Source organism: Malaclemys terrapin, chromosome 5 (genome assembly GCF_027887155.1).
Source record: "Malaclemys terrapin pileata isolate rMalTer1 chromosome 5, rMalTer1.hap1, whole genome shotgun sequence".
NCBI lineage: Eukaryota > Metazoa > Chordata > Testudines > Emydidae > Malaclemys > Malaclemys terrapin.
The window spans coordinates 133,277,239-133,290,088 of NC_071509.1; the positions used below are offsets into that span (position 1 = coordinate 133,277,239).

At 42.3% G+C, this 12,850-nt stretch overlaps 1 protein-coding gene across 1 annotated transcript in view; it reads left to right on the plus strand.

The window, feature by feature from the left end:
- MTHFD2L (methylenetetrahydrofolate dehydrogenase (NADP+ dependent) 2 like) overlaps positions 1 to 12,850 on the plus strand; it is a 64,644-nt gene that overhangs the window by 13,876 nt on the left and 37,918 nt on the right. Inside the window, exon 2 of the mRNA XM_054028790.1 lies at positions 9,253 to 9,437. Within this exon, the coding sequence (XP_053884765.1) occupies positions 9,253 to 9,437 (185 nt within the window). The remainder of the gene's footprint in view (positions 1 to 9,252; positions 9,438 to 12,850) is intronic.

Consider the following 12,850-nt stretch of genomic DNA (forward strand, 5'->3'; position numbering starts at 1 on the left):
GATGCTTTACAGCGCTATGCTCATTGCACTCAGGGCGGGGGCGTTTTTACACCCCTGAGCGCAGCAAGTTGCAGTGCTATACAGCGCCAGTGTAGCCAAGGCCATAGTTGTGGAAGTAATATGCCTGAAACCGGGCATGGTATTCAGAGGGGCTTTGCCATGGCCTTCTACAATGGTATAATTTTTCTTGTTTTGCTTATGTTTATTTACATCTTCTGATGTAGCCTGGAATCCTTTTGATCTTCTGTGCTTTAACTGAACAAATTGTGTCCATTTTCATATCAGTGCTAACTTGAAACCTTCCTTTCATTGCCAGGATATTCCAGTATTCTACCTTGCATATTGTAGTTTTTAAGCAATCCATCTCGGCTCTTAAATTTGCTCATATTAAAATCTCTCAGCTGTTTGATAGTTCGCTCCCTTAATGTGTTTAGGTCTTCTTGAAGATTATCTTTCTTGCTTAAAACATGGATATTTTGAATGTCAACGATTTCAGCAAAATACACCACTAGGTAGGAACAACCCTCCATTAGGTTGTTAAAATACATTGAAAAAGCTACATTCTTTTGTGAGCTGTTGCCATTTACAATTAGCTCTGGCTTATGCTTATATGATTTGCTTTATATTATATTTAGAAGGGACACTAAGTAGGTACAGGTATATCATATCTTCTAAGAAATGTATGTTACCTCTCAGCCACAATACATTGGCATAACATTTGTTCTTGACCAAGGTCAATGCACTGTATTGATCCGTTACATTTTTAATTTGGCACTTCACGCTCTAAACCATATTAGTTTATACCACCAATTTCAGCTTGATGAATGTTAGAGAGTCCTAACTATTTTGTGTGTAAGGTCAGACTTGAGTTATGACCGCTCTTTTAGACCTATGCCATGGGGCTGGTGTTACTCTTTAAGGGTACAAGCTTGCCCTTAGACGTTTTAGAAGGTTAGACTGTATATGTAGGATTAAGAAAATTAGTCCTTTGATAATACAATTACAGTGAAAACTAGGAGGCTAAATGAGAATAACATGATTTCACTTATATACAGTATGATATGTTTTAAAGAGCAGATTAAATACGTACAGTATTGCCCAACACAGGTGACTTTCAATATTTAATTGGCATAACAAGTGCAGAAAAGGAAAGATCAGAGCCAAAGTATTGTAATAGCCAAAGCATGTAACGTGCAAGACAAGAGAGTACCACAGGAAGGGTAAATAAGGGCATGTATGTAACTGAGAAGCGTGAAATTACATCTGTCTCCTATCTCTGGTATCACAGTTAAGGAAGGATAGTGTTTCCCAGTACAAAACATTGTGGGAGAAAACGGCTAAAGCCAGCTTTTGAATTAAAAGAAAAGAACAGCAGCTGTATATTAGTGGTTCCATTTAAGCTGATACATATTTATCGTTTTAGTGGCTTTGCTGTGGAATAAATTGAGTTTGTTCTCACTAGGCTGTTCATACCAAATACTGACCTTTCAAGGATACCTCCTGGGTTGGTAGTATTACACCTTTTCGTAAAAAATACTTTCTAAACAAAGTTGTTCTTGTTACTCACGTATAATTCACTTATTCTAAATTGAACTCGGTTCAAAGCAGGGCTTGGTCCCTTGCATAGTGTGCATGTGCGTATGTATAGACACAAAACTATAGTTCTCTTTCAGAAGAAGAAAGCAAGATGTGTGAGTGGGAGGGTGTCTTGCTCATAGTCCTGCTTCCTATCTAGAAAAGTGGGAGCAAGCTTCCTATAGGATTCTGATCCTTGTGTCATGGATATGTGGACCACCAGCAGTTCTTCTGATGCTGTGTGTAAGAATAGAACACTGGTATCCTCCACTGTGCAGTTCTGTGTTTCGCAGGAAGAGTAGACATGTCCACTGGTACTTGGCACTTCATACATATCTTATTTAATCCTCTGAAAGTAAGATTTACGTTCTCTATACAAATGCAGTCAGACATAATAGACATAATTTAATATAGAAAGATATAATATTCCTGTCTAGAAACAATATTAAATATATATATTTATCATGCTTGGCTTCCTTGATTTTCCTTGGAGTGTGTGAAAAGACAAGGAGTTGAAATATTCGAGGAGATAAACACATAACTTCAGAGGAGGGGTAGTCCAACCAGGGTTATATTGTATGCAGGCAGTGTTGGCGCAGAGCTAATATGCACATTTACATATATCAGATGAGACTGGAAAACTCAGTCAAGGAAAACCGAGTGGGTACAGACAGGAGAGTCAAATGGGAGATCTGGATGGAGAAGATGGAATTGCTCCTGAGGATGCCCTTGTCCAAGTGAATGACTTCCATTTTCAGACAGTTAACTGAGGGATGTTGAGAGAGAGCTGCAAACTCGCTTTGAGACAAGAAAGTCAACAGAAAGGAGTTGGTAAAGAAGCAGCTGAAATATAAGTTCAGTTAAGTATCAGCAGCATAAGAGTGGCCGTTAAGGTTAAAGGTAGTTATAATAGGACCGAGAGAAAAAGTTAGTTTACTCAAAAACTGCAGCTAGTGAGGAATTCAGCTGCTCACTTGCTTAGCGGTGCTTCGAGCAGGCTGCCTATTAAGCTGTACTCCATAGTCCATGCTCCTATTTTCAAGTACAGTTCAACATATACTTACTACTTAAAGACTATATATATATTTAAAGGGGAGTGAATAGTGGCAGATTTTAGAGAGTTTGAGAATGAAAGTTCCTATAATTTCTGTTGCCCAGAGATGTGGGAAGTTGAATTTTGGAATTCTTGGTTGAAACTGGTTCCAAGAGTCTGGGCTTTTTTTTCAGAGCTACAGTAATTTTACAGTGGCAACCTGACAAGAGTGAAAGATTCTTTAGTTAGAAAAAAAATATGGGTTGTGTTTCCCTGCAGTTCTGTATTTGGTGGATTAGTTTGGCCCCGTGTATCTGTCTGGGTCAGTTAATTTTCGTTCTGAGGTCCATTCGGACAACAGCCCACATTAATATTAAAGAGGATGCACAGATTTCTGAAATAATAAAGTAGGGTTGTAAGAAGAGATTGGTGTAAGGAGGGGACAGTTTGATATTTTGCTAGGAAGGCAGACCTGGCCTGATGCAACTTAAGCAAAAATAGAGGTTATAATTTTAGATTTTTGTTTCATTTTTACATATAAAGGTGGTCTTGGATTGATTGGGTCATGCAGAACATCTTGTTCCAAACCAGATAAATGACTCAAATTTTCTCTTTGATTAACAATTTTATTGCTTTATATATTTAAAGGTTGCATTGCCTGGCACAGCAAAAATGAATCGTCTAATATCTGAAAGTCACACACTTTAGCTTTTCTGTGAAAAAGCAATAGGCTGGAGTATAAACATAAAAGATTAACAAGTGCCTGATCTGGATAATGTAACCTGTAACCAGCTGGCCCAAATGTGAAACACTGTAGAAGAAAGACCCTAAATAAGGAAAAGAACAAAGTAAGATGACTAGATACTTAAACAATGTGGGACTGACCTCTCTAGAATTGCTAATATTATCTATAACCTCATCTTCGTGATCTGACAATTTTGATGACTAATTTACTACAAGGTAATTGTAGGACAGGCAATATTGTATATAAAATGAAGCATTTCTATTACAATCGGGGACAACTGAATGGCATGATGGACACGTTTTTAATGTTGCTCCTGCTTATAAAATGCAGATCCCATTTTCCTCATGTACCTTTTGAAATCAATGAGAGTTTTGGCTATATAAAATGTACAGGATTGAGCTTTAAAGGTTGGGGAGTTGCTGTCTTTATGAACTGTAATACTTTACTTCAGCTTTGAAAGTGTTTAACCCCCTTCTAAGAGAGAGAGATTTTATTTTTTAAAATGTTATTCATAGTTATAGAAGTTGTCTGACTTCTAGTTGTTGGATGTGTGAAAGAGAGAGAGTGAAGCTGTGAAATGGTACAAAAATTCTCAGTTTCTTCGGTCTTTATCTCTAACAATATATAGCATGCTGGCTACTAAAAATACAGTATTTAGAACCCACTTACTCTGCCTCTGAGTCTTAGGCCTTGTCTACGCTACTATGTTTTGTCGACCAAAAACTGCCTTTTGTCACCAAAACAGTGAATGCATACACGCTGCGATGCGACTTTTGTCGGGAAAAATGCCCGGTTTTGGAGACCAAATACAACCACCCCAATGAGAGACGTATGTCTTTTTCCTCTCAATTTTTCTTGACAAAGTGCCAGTGTAGACACCATGCTTGATTTCGTCACTTTAATTGGCCTCCAGGAGGTGTCCCACAATGCCCATCATGACTACTTTGGTCATCAGCTTGAACTCCACTGTCCTGCAGCCAGGTAAACAACCATCTGTCACTCCCCCTTAGAAGCCCCAGGAATTTTTGAAATTCTATTTCGAGCTGGCTCAGCATGGAGAGGTCTCACTGCATCTTCCCAGGTAACCATGTCAGGTTATCACACCAAACACTCTCCCGCTTGGACCACTGTGGAGCTGTTGGATCTGATCAGGATATGTGGCGAGGAGGCTGTGCAGTCACAGCTGCGCTTGAGCCATAGGAATTGGGATACCTACGGGCACATTTCTTGAGGCTTGTGAAAAAAGGGCCATGATCAGGAACACTGCAGTGCAGAGCGAAGATAAGGGAGTTGAGGCAGGTGTACCATAAGGTGAGGGAAGCAAACCATCACTCCGGTGCTTCACCTAAGACCTGCCGGTTCTATAAGGATCTGGATGCTATCCTTGGGGGCAACCCCACCTCCACTGCCAAGATCCCTGTAGATACTTCAGCAGGCCTGGAGGTGGCGGAAAGAGGACCTAACCCGGAGGACGAAGTTATTGATGAAGAGATGGAGTTAGATGACAATGTGGAGCTCCCGGTGCGGCAGGCAGCCAGGAACTGTTCTCCACTCCAGAGGTGTCTAGCCAGTCTCAGCAGTTGCTCTCTGGTGAGCAAGAAGCAGGAGAGGAGATGGCTGTGATTTGTGTAGTGCAGAGGTGGGTTCAGGGTATAGAAATGTGGGAGGCTGTCTGTGTTTCTGGATGCTGGACATTTCCCTGTGTAGCTAATCATTACGGCGGAATAGAGTGTTGATGCATGCCGTGATCTCACAGGAATCCTCCAGAGAGATCTCCAGGAAAGTTTCCTGGAGGTACTTGGCAATCCTCTGCCGAAAGTTCCGTGGCAGAGCAGCTTTGTTCCTTTCCCCCATTGTAGGAAACTTTCCCGTGCCATTTGGCAATCACTTGTGCAGGGACCAAAGTGGAACATAGGCGAGCAGTGTAGGGAGTAGGGTGGAAGCCACGAGCATGGAATAGATGTACCCTCATTTCCTTGCTTACCCTTAGCAGTGAGAGAGCTGCTACAATGACCCCTGTCTGTGGAGAAGTGTGGGAGAATTTTAGAATTCTTTCCCTAGTAGGTTGCACCACAACCCTTGCAGAGTGTGTGCTCTTTTCCCCATGTGGAGCGCTTTCCCCAACCCCACCAACACTCACCATGCTTTGGGTGTTCGCAGAGATTTGTGCCTGCCAAGGGTCAATGAGAAAGTGATTGTTATGTCGCAAAAAGTGTATTTAACTGAAATTTTTCAATGCATGAGTGTGAATTTAACAATCCCACGTCTATGCATTGTCCCTTGTGCTTCGGCAGATGTGGCCTTCAGGAACACCCCACGCACCCCGGCGGAGCGTCTCTGCCAGATAAGAAAGCGCCCAAGACACAGCAAATAAGACATGTTCCAGGAGGTACTGCACTGCTCCAATGCAGAGAAAAGGGAATGCAAGGAGTGCTGGGAAGCCAAACAGCAGGACAGAAAAGAGAATCAGGAGTTTAAGGATGGAACTAAGTGGATGATTAAAGTAATGGAGGAGCAAATGCAGATGCTGAAGTCCTTAATAATGCTGCAGACTGAGCAGATCTGAGCCCGCCCTCCCCTGCAGCACATTCAGAACTCTTTTCCATGCCCGCCCCCCAACTCCACCCACACAGTCCTTTCCGCTTTCCGGGACTTCTCGGTTTCCCCTTCACTCCACCCCCTCGGACAACTTTCAAAATGGTAGCTGGACTTGCACACAGCTGTGAAAATCTGCCCTTCCTTGGTATCTCCTTTCCCACCAACCATCTCTGTATGTTGGTGTGTGTTGTTTCTTGTACAATAAAAGCAAAATTTTTGAATGGTAACTCATCTTTATTTGTTTCCTACAAATTGAGATAGCAGGCACTACCAATACATGCACAGGCATGTTAATCATGTGCTTATTGGAATGTAGGGCCCCAAATACATTGCTTCCTAGGAAAACTATGTGTAATGTAACATTGAAGCACCAATCACCGAGATATACATCACTGGTTCTCATTTTCAAAGTGTTGCCTCAAAGCCTCCCTGATTTGAATTGCCCCTCTGGGCTCCTCTGATAGTCCTGGTATCTGGCTGCTCAAAATCAGCAGCCAAGCGGTCTGCCTCAACACTCCACCCCTGAGCAAACCTTTCACCCTTAGCGTCACAGAAATTATGCAAGGACAGCACGCTGCTATGACCATGGGAATATTATCCTCATTGAGGTCTTACCTGCCATAAAGGCATCGCCAGTGCACCTTTAATCTGCCAAAGGCACATTCAACTGTCATCCGGCACCTACTCAACCTGTTGTTGAACCACTCCTTACTGCTGTCCAGGTGTCCTGTGTAAGGTTTCATGAGCCACGGCTGTAAGGGGTACGCCAGGTCTCCCAGGATCACTATGGGCATTTCAACAACCCCCACTGTAATCTGGTTTGGAAAGAAAGTCCCCGCTTGTTGCTTTCTGTACAGGCTGGTGTTCCTGAAGATGCGTGCATCATGCACCTTCCCGGACCACCCTGTGTTGATGTCAGTGAAACACCCACAGTGATCCACAAGCACCTGCAATGCCATGGAGAAGTACCCCTTCCTTTTGATGTACTCCATCACAAGGTGGTCTGGTGCCAAATTTGGAATACACCGCTACCTCGATATAACGCCACCTGATATAACGCGGTAAAGCAGTGCTCAGGGGTGGGGGGGCACTCCGGTGGATCAAAGCAAGTTCAATATAACACGGTTTCACCTATAACGCGATAAGACTTTTTGGCTCCCAAGGACAGCGCTCTATTGAGGTAGAGGTGTATGTGTGCCATCTATCGCCCCTCCACAGTTAGGGAAACCCATTTCTGCAAAGTTGTCCATTATTTCACACACATTTCCCAGAGTCACGGTCCTTCATAGTAAGATGTGATTTATTGCCCTACGCATTTGCATTAATGCAGTCCCAATGGTCAACTTCCCCACTCCACACTGATTCGCGACCATCCCGTAGCTTCCACACAGCGATTGCCACATGTTTTTCTACCGATAGGTTAGCTCTCATTCTGATGTCATTGCACCGAAGTGCTTGGACAAGCTCTGCACACAATTCCAGGAAGGTGGCTTTCTGCATCCGAAAGTTCTGTAGCCACTGCTCATGATCCCACATCTGCATGACGATACGATCCCATCATTCAGTGCTTGTTTCTCAAGCTAAAAAGCAACAGTCTACCCTATGCAGCTGTTCTGTGAGTGCCAAAAGCAATCTAAAGTTGCTCCTATCCATATCGCGCAGCATGTCAAGTGTCTGTGAGTCTTCTTCAGTTAGGAACTTCACAATTAACTGCACTGCCATCCGTGATGTCTTCATGGCAGTTAACAGAGCATAGGAGAGCAGGACGGGATCCATCCCTTCTCACAAAGCTGCCAGGGTGCACAGCAAAGAAGGGCCATTGCAAAAATGCTGTGAAAGAAAGCTGGAAGCCCATGAAGTGCTGGGACAGAAAGCAATGCACTACGGGTCATTGAGCCCAGTCCCAAGATGTGCCGCAATCCGCTCTGCCATCCCACAACACCTAGCAACAGAAAGTGTTGAGCTGGACTGTAGGATAGGTACCCACAATGCATTGCTCACAGTGTCGATGATAGTGCCCCCACTGTGGATGTGCTCTGCCGACAGAGGGAGCGAGTGTGAACATGACTTTCCTATTTTTATTATGTCAATTTTTGAGTGTCGACATCACTTTTGTCGACAAAACTTTGTAGTGTAGACAAGGCCTTATCTGTTTAGGAGAGACTTTAGAACTATCTACTCCAACTGCTCTGTGACCTAGCTTTATTTTTTATTTTTTAAAATTCTTCTCATCTTGCATCAACAATGTTTACCTTTATAAATTTGGAGAAACTGGTGAACTAATTGTTCTTGTAAGTGGAGCATTCCCAATCCCTGTCGGATTTTAGTTCCTTGAGTTGCTTCACCCTATGAAATAACATCCCTGCTTTTATCTAGATCAGAGTTCGACCTTTGGCATGTAAGCCCCCTGGCAAGCTGGGCTGGTTTGTTTACCTGCCACGTCTGCAGATTTGGCTGATCGCGGCTCCCACTGGCTGCGGTTTGCCGCTCCAGACCAATGGGGGCTGCGGGAAGTGGCGCGGGCCAACGGATGTGCTGGCCGCCCCTTCCCATAGCCCCCATTGGTCTGGAGCGGCGAACCGCGGCCAGTGGGAGCCGCGATCGGCCGAACCTGTGGACACTGCAGGTAAACAAACCGTCCTGTCTCGCCAGGGGGCTTACCCTGGCGGGCCGCGTGCCAAAGGTTGCCGATCCCTGATCTAGACTGAGCTTCCACCAGCTTGTTCTCACCAAACGCCTTATCTCAACTAGGCCCTGGGAAAGCAAAGAAATGGCACCACCTAGATATGATAAAAGGGATTATATTGTAAATAACAGGACAATTATAGCCTTGAACTAAGTGTGGGGCAGCAGTATCCCCTACTTTGTGTGTGTAGGGGGGAGAGCTACAAGAAGGTTTTAAGGGCGGATATCTCCAATCGGATTCCCTTGGACTTTATCCCCAGACTCTGTCCCCAATACATGGGCTTCTGGGCATTAAAATAATGCAGCCAGCTGTGTGTCTGAGGAAAGTGGGGCAACAGTGCCACACAGGTGTCTGAGCTGCTCTTTGGTATGTGTGGGGGTTCTCTGGACGCAGGACCTTCCACTTCTTTATGGTTTAGCAAGCAGCTGGCATGCCACACTGGAACTTCATACTATCATTTATACATCATTCAAACAGCAGGTCGATCTCCATTGGCCTCAACATTTGTAAATATATAATACAGGAGATCTGAGTATTTTAGATATTTTGATTGTGAAATTTTTTACTTAAGATGGTAGGTTTTTAATGCTTGAATTTGTATCTTTGTTTTTATAGTGATGAAGCAACCATTATCTCAGGGACTCAGCTTGCTAAACAAGTCTATAAAGAAGTCCAGAGGGATGTAGAATCATGGATGTCCCTTGGGAACAAGAGACCTCATCTCACTGTCATTTTAGTAGGAGACAACCCAGCCAGTCATACATATGTAAGAAATAAGATGAAGGCAGCTGCTGCTGTAGGTATGTGATGAGTAAGAACAAATGTCTGCATATTAAGCATGAAATTTGTTCTTGTTCAAAATGACCAATATCTTGGTTTCATTTTGCGTCATTTCCCTTTTTGAATACCCCTGATTTACATACTATGGACAATATTGTATTGTCATACTGCAGGAATGTAGTCAAGAGGCAAACAAACGAAGAACTACACCTCTACCCCGATATAACGCAGTCCTTGGGAGCCAAAAAATCTCACCGCCTTATAGGTGAGACCACGTTATATCGGATTTGGTCCGGTACGGTGTACCGGCAAGAGCCGGTACACCGTGCTGGACTGGACCGGCTTCCCCAGCGGTGATTTAAAGGGCCTGGTGCTCCAGCCGCTGCTTTATCGGGTTATATCCGAATTCATGTTCTACTGGGTTGTGTCCTATCGGGGTAGAGGTGTATTTTCATATTATATTAATATTAGGCATGAGAGTGGTGTTGGAGTTCAGTGAAGTAATTTTTTACACTTTAAATGTTTTTGAATAAATTATTTGCATGCTTTCCCTCAGAAATCAGAAACTAAGGGAAACCACAGCGGGAAAAATGCTTATGGCTTCTCAACTCTTTGTATGGTACTTTATGGCAATACGCAATATTTGCCTGCTCTGGAAAGACCGATGATTAAGGGTAATCAAGTGGAAGTCACTCCAGTTTTTGGTCCTTCCCACAAGCCACCCCAGGATAACTTATTTTAAACTTTTAGATAAATTTAAGAGATTACTTTTCCAATCTGAATTAATCTTTCTCTATAACTAGTACAGCCACCTGAATCTCTAGAAACAAATTCTAATATCCTAGAATTTGAAGGAACCGAGCTTGTGAATTGACATGTCTCAAAAGAAGTAGCTACGTTTTGTAGGAAAATTTCATATCATGATTGTAAGGCATTATATAAAGTTATAGCCACAGTACCTTGTGGAATTCCTTTTGCCGCTGAATACCTTCTTTCTGGATTCATAAATAAAAGCAACAGCGTTACACCTCTAAATCCAAAAAGCAGCAGTCTCAGCATTAAGAATAGCCGCTTAGAGTTGGTATGGCTACTTCCACCTTTTCATGTTCTCTGTATGTAGATATATCTTCTTACTATATGGTCCATTCTATGCATCTGATGAAGTGGGCTGTAGCCCACGAAAGCTTATGCTCAAATAAATTTGGTAGTCTCTAAGGTGCCACGAGTACTCCTGTTCTTTTTGCGGATACAGACTAACACGGCTGCTACTCTGAAACCTGTAAATAGCTCATAGATTCTGCAATTGAGTGCCCAATCAGCAGACCACACTGCCTCACCACTACTCCCCATAACTCATCTAACTCTTTTGCACTATCAAAATTCTGAAAAGCTTCTGCTTACAATTCCATCTCCGAGGTTGATTATATCTCAGTGGGATTCACCATGCTAAAGGCCTAGCTTCAGTTCTTCAAATGTAAGTTCTAAGCAGGGCCGGCACCAGCCTGGCAAGCAGGTGCTTGGGGCGGCCGCTCCGGAGAGGGGCGGCATGTCCAGGTATTCGGCAGCAATTCGGCGGACGGTCCCTCACTCCCACTGGGAGCAAAGGACCTCCCGCCGAATTGCCGCCGCAGATCGTGATCGCGGCTTTTTTTTTTTTTTTTTTTTTTTTGGGCTGCTTGGGGCGGCCAAAACCCTGGAGCCGGCCCTGGTTCTAAGTGTGCTCAGTTCTCATTCACTTCTGAAAGTCAGTCCACTTATTTATATGATGAAATAAGGATTTAGTTGCTTAACTTTAGATACCATTTTAAAAATGCATGCTGTTAGCTATGGATATCTTTCTCGAATCAATCCCCTTTAATAGCTTCTACCAAGTATCATTTATAGCAATAATATCGCTGGCTAGGATTAAGTTGCCCAAACTTCCTGACGAACATGTCTTTCAGTATTTCTTAGAGCGGGCTCAGGGTTCTTGCTTAGAGAGGGTATCTATTTTCATAAGACAAAGCACATTCTTTCTTTGGTTCAAATAGCATCATTAAAACAATAAGAAATTACATGAAAACCACAAAGAACCTCACCAAAAACAATCACAGCTTTTCCCCCTCAAGCAAAAATGAAGCGTATAAGGTCATCTAGACTAGACCATCTCCCTGAAAAATGAGGGAGAAAAAGGATCCAGGTCTTCCCTAACAAAATAGGTTAAAATCAGTTTTTGCACCCTTCGTTTACAGGGTGACTACAAGAAGTACATCTACATCTCGGCATAAAGAAAACTGTAATTCCTAGCAAATATATGTAATGCAGCCAGTTGCTCAGCTACAATATTATTTTCATTCTACCTAATAGACACACTACTTCTATAGAGGCAGAATTTCACCTCTTATCTTACATCAGTCTTTTGATTGCAGTGAAAATTCAGTAGCAGTGAAGAAAGGAATAACAGGAGAAACACTGATATATAATTAATTTAACAGCGCTAGCTGGCTCTGTGTCCACACTACCTTAAAGGGGGCAGACCATCCTGTTACAGTCTTGCTTTTTACCCCTATTTTCATCATCTTCAGTTTTCACATCTTTACCCTGCTTGGAAAGGGTTGTAGATTATAGTATGGGACAGGATGCTCTGACACCAGGGTGATGAGTGTGGTATAAGAATATAAAACAGATAGGGTGTGGGTGTTTCTTTTAGATGTCCTTAAGAATACCGGCTTCAAACAAAAATCCTTGTCTTATACTTTATTACCTGTAGTAGTGAAAAGAATGAATTGACCCAGTAATAGTCAGTTGGTTTTATATATTTTTAGATTAAATTATATTGTTTTCATGCACTAGGTTTGATATTCAGTTAAAAACAAAACAAAAAAATTGAACTGCTCAGGAATGTCATAGGATGTTGCAAAAATCTTTATTTTCCCCCTATAACTTTATTATTTCAATTCATAGGGAAGATGGAGAACTTGGTATATAAAATGAAATTAGAATTCTGTTATATTGTCTCATCAATAGAAGAATTGCTTTTATTATTATAAATGTTTCCTCTAAAATCCTGCAGGAAAAATGCATTTAATGATGACTACATTGGAAGAATAAGCAGCCCTCCTGACTTAACACCACAGTCTAAATGGAAATCTGAATCACTTTGATATCAAGACAACTACAATTCTATGATGTTGCTTGACAAATTATTTGATGAGGATTTTCCAAACATACATAAATCTGTTTTTAATATTGTTAGACCTACTGAATTAAGACATTTAACTTCCTATGAATTTCTTTATAAGATTACACATGAATTATATATGCATACTATTCAAATTAAACAGAAAAGGTGAGAGTTTCATAAGTGCTCATTGAAGACAGTCAACGGGAGCAGAGTTGGGCGAGTGCTGGGCACTTCTAAAAAAAACCTCGCCAAAAATGTCTCCGCTCACCT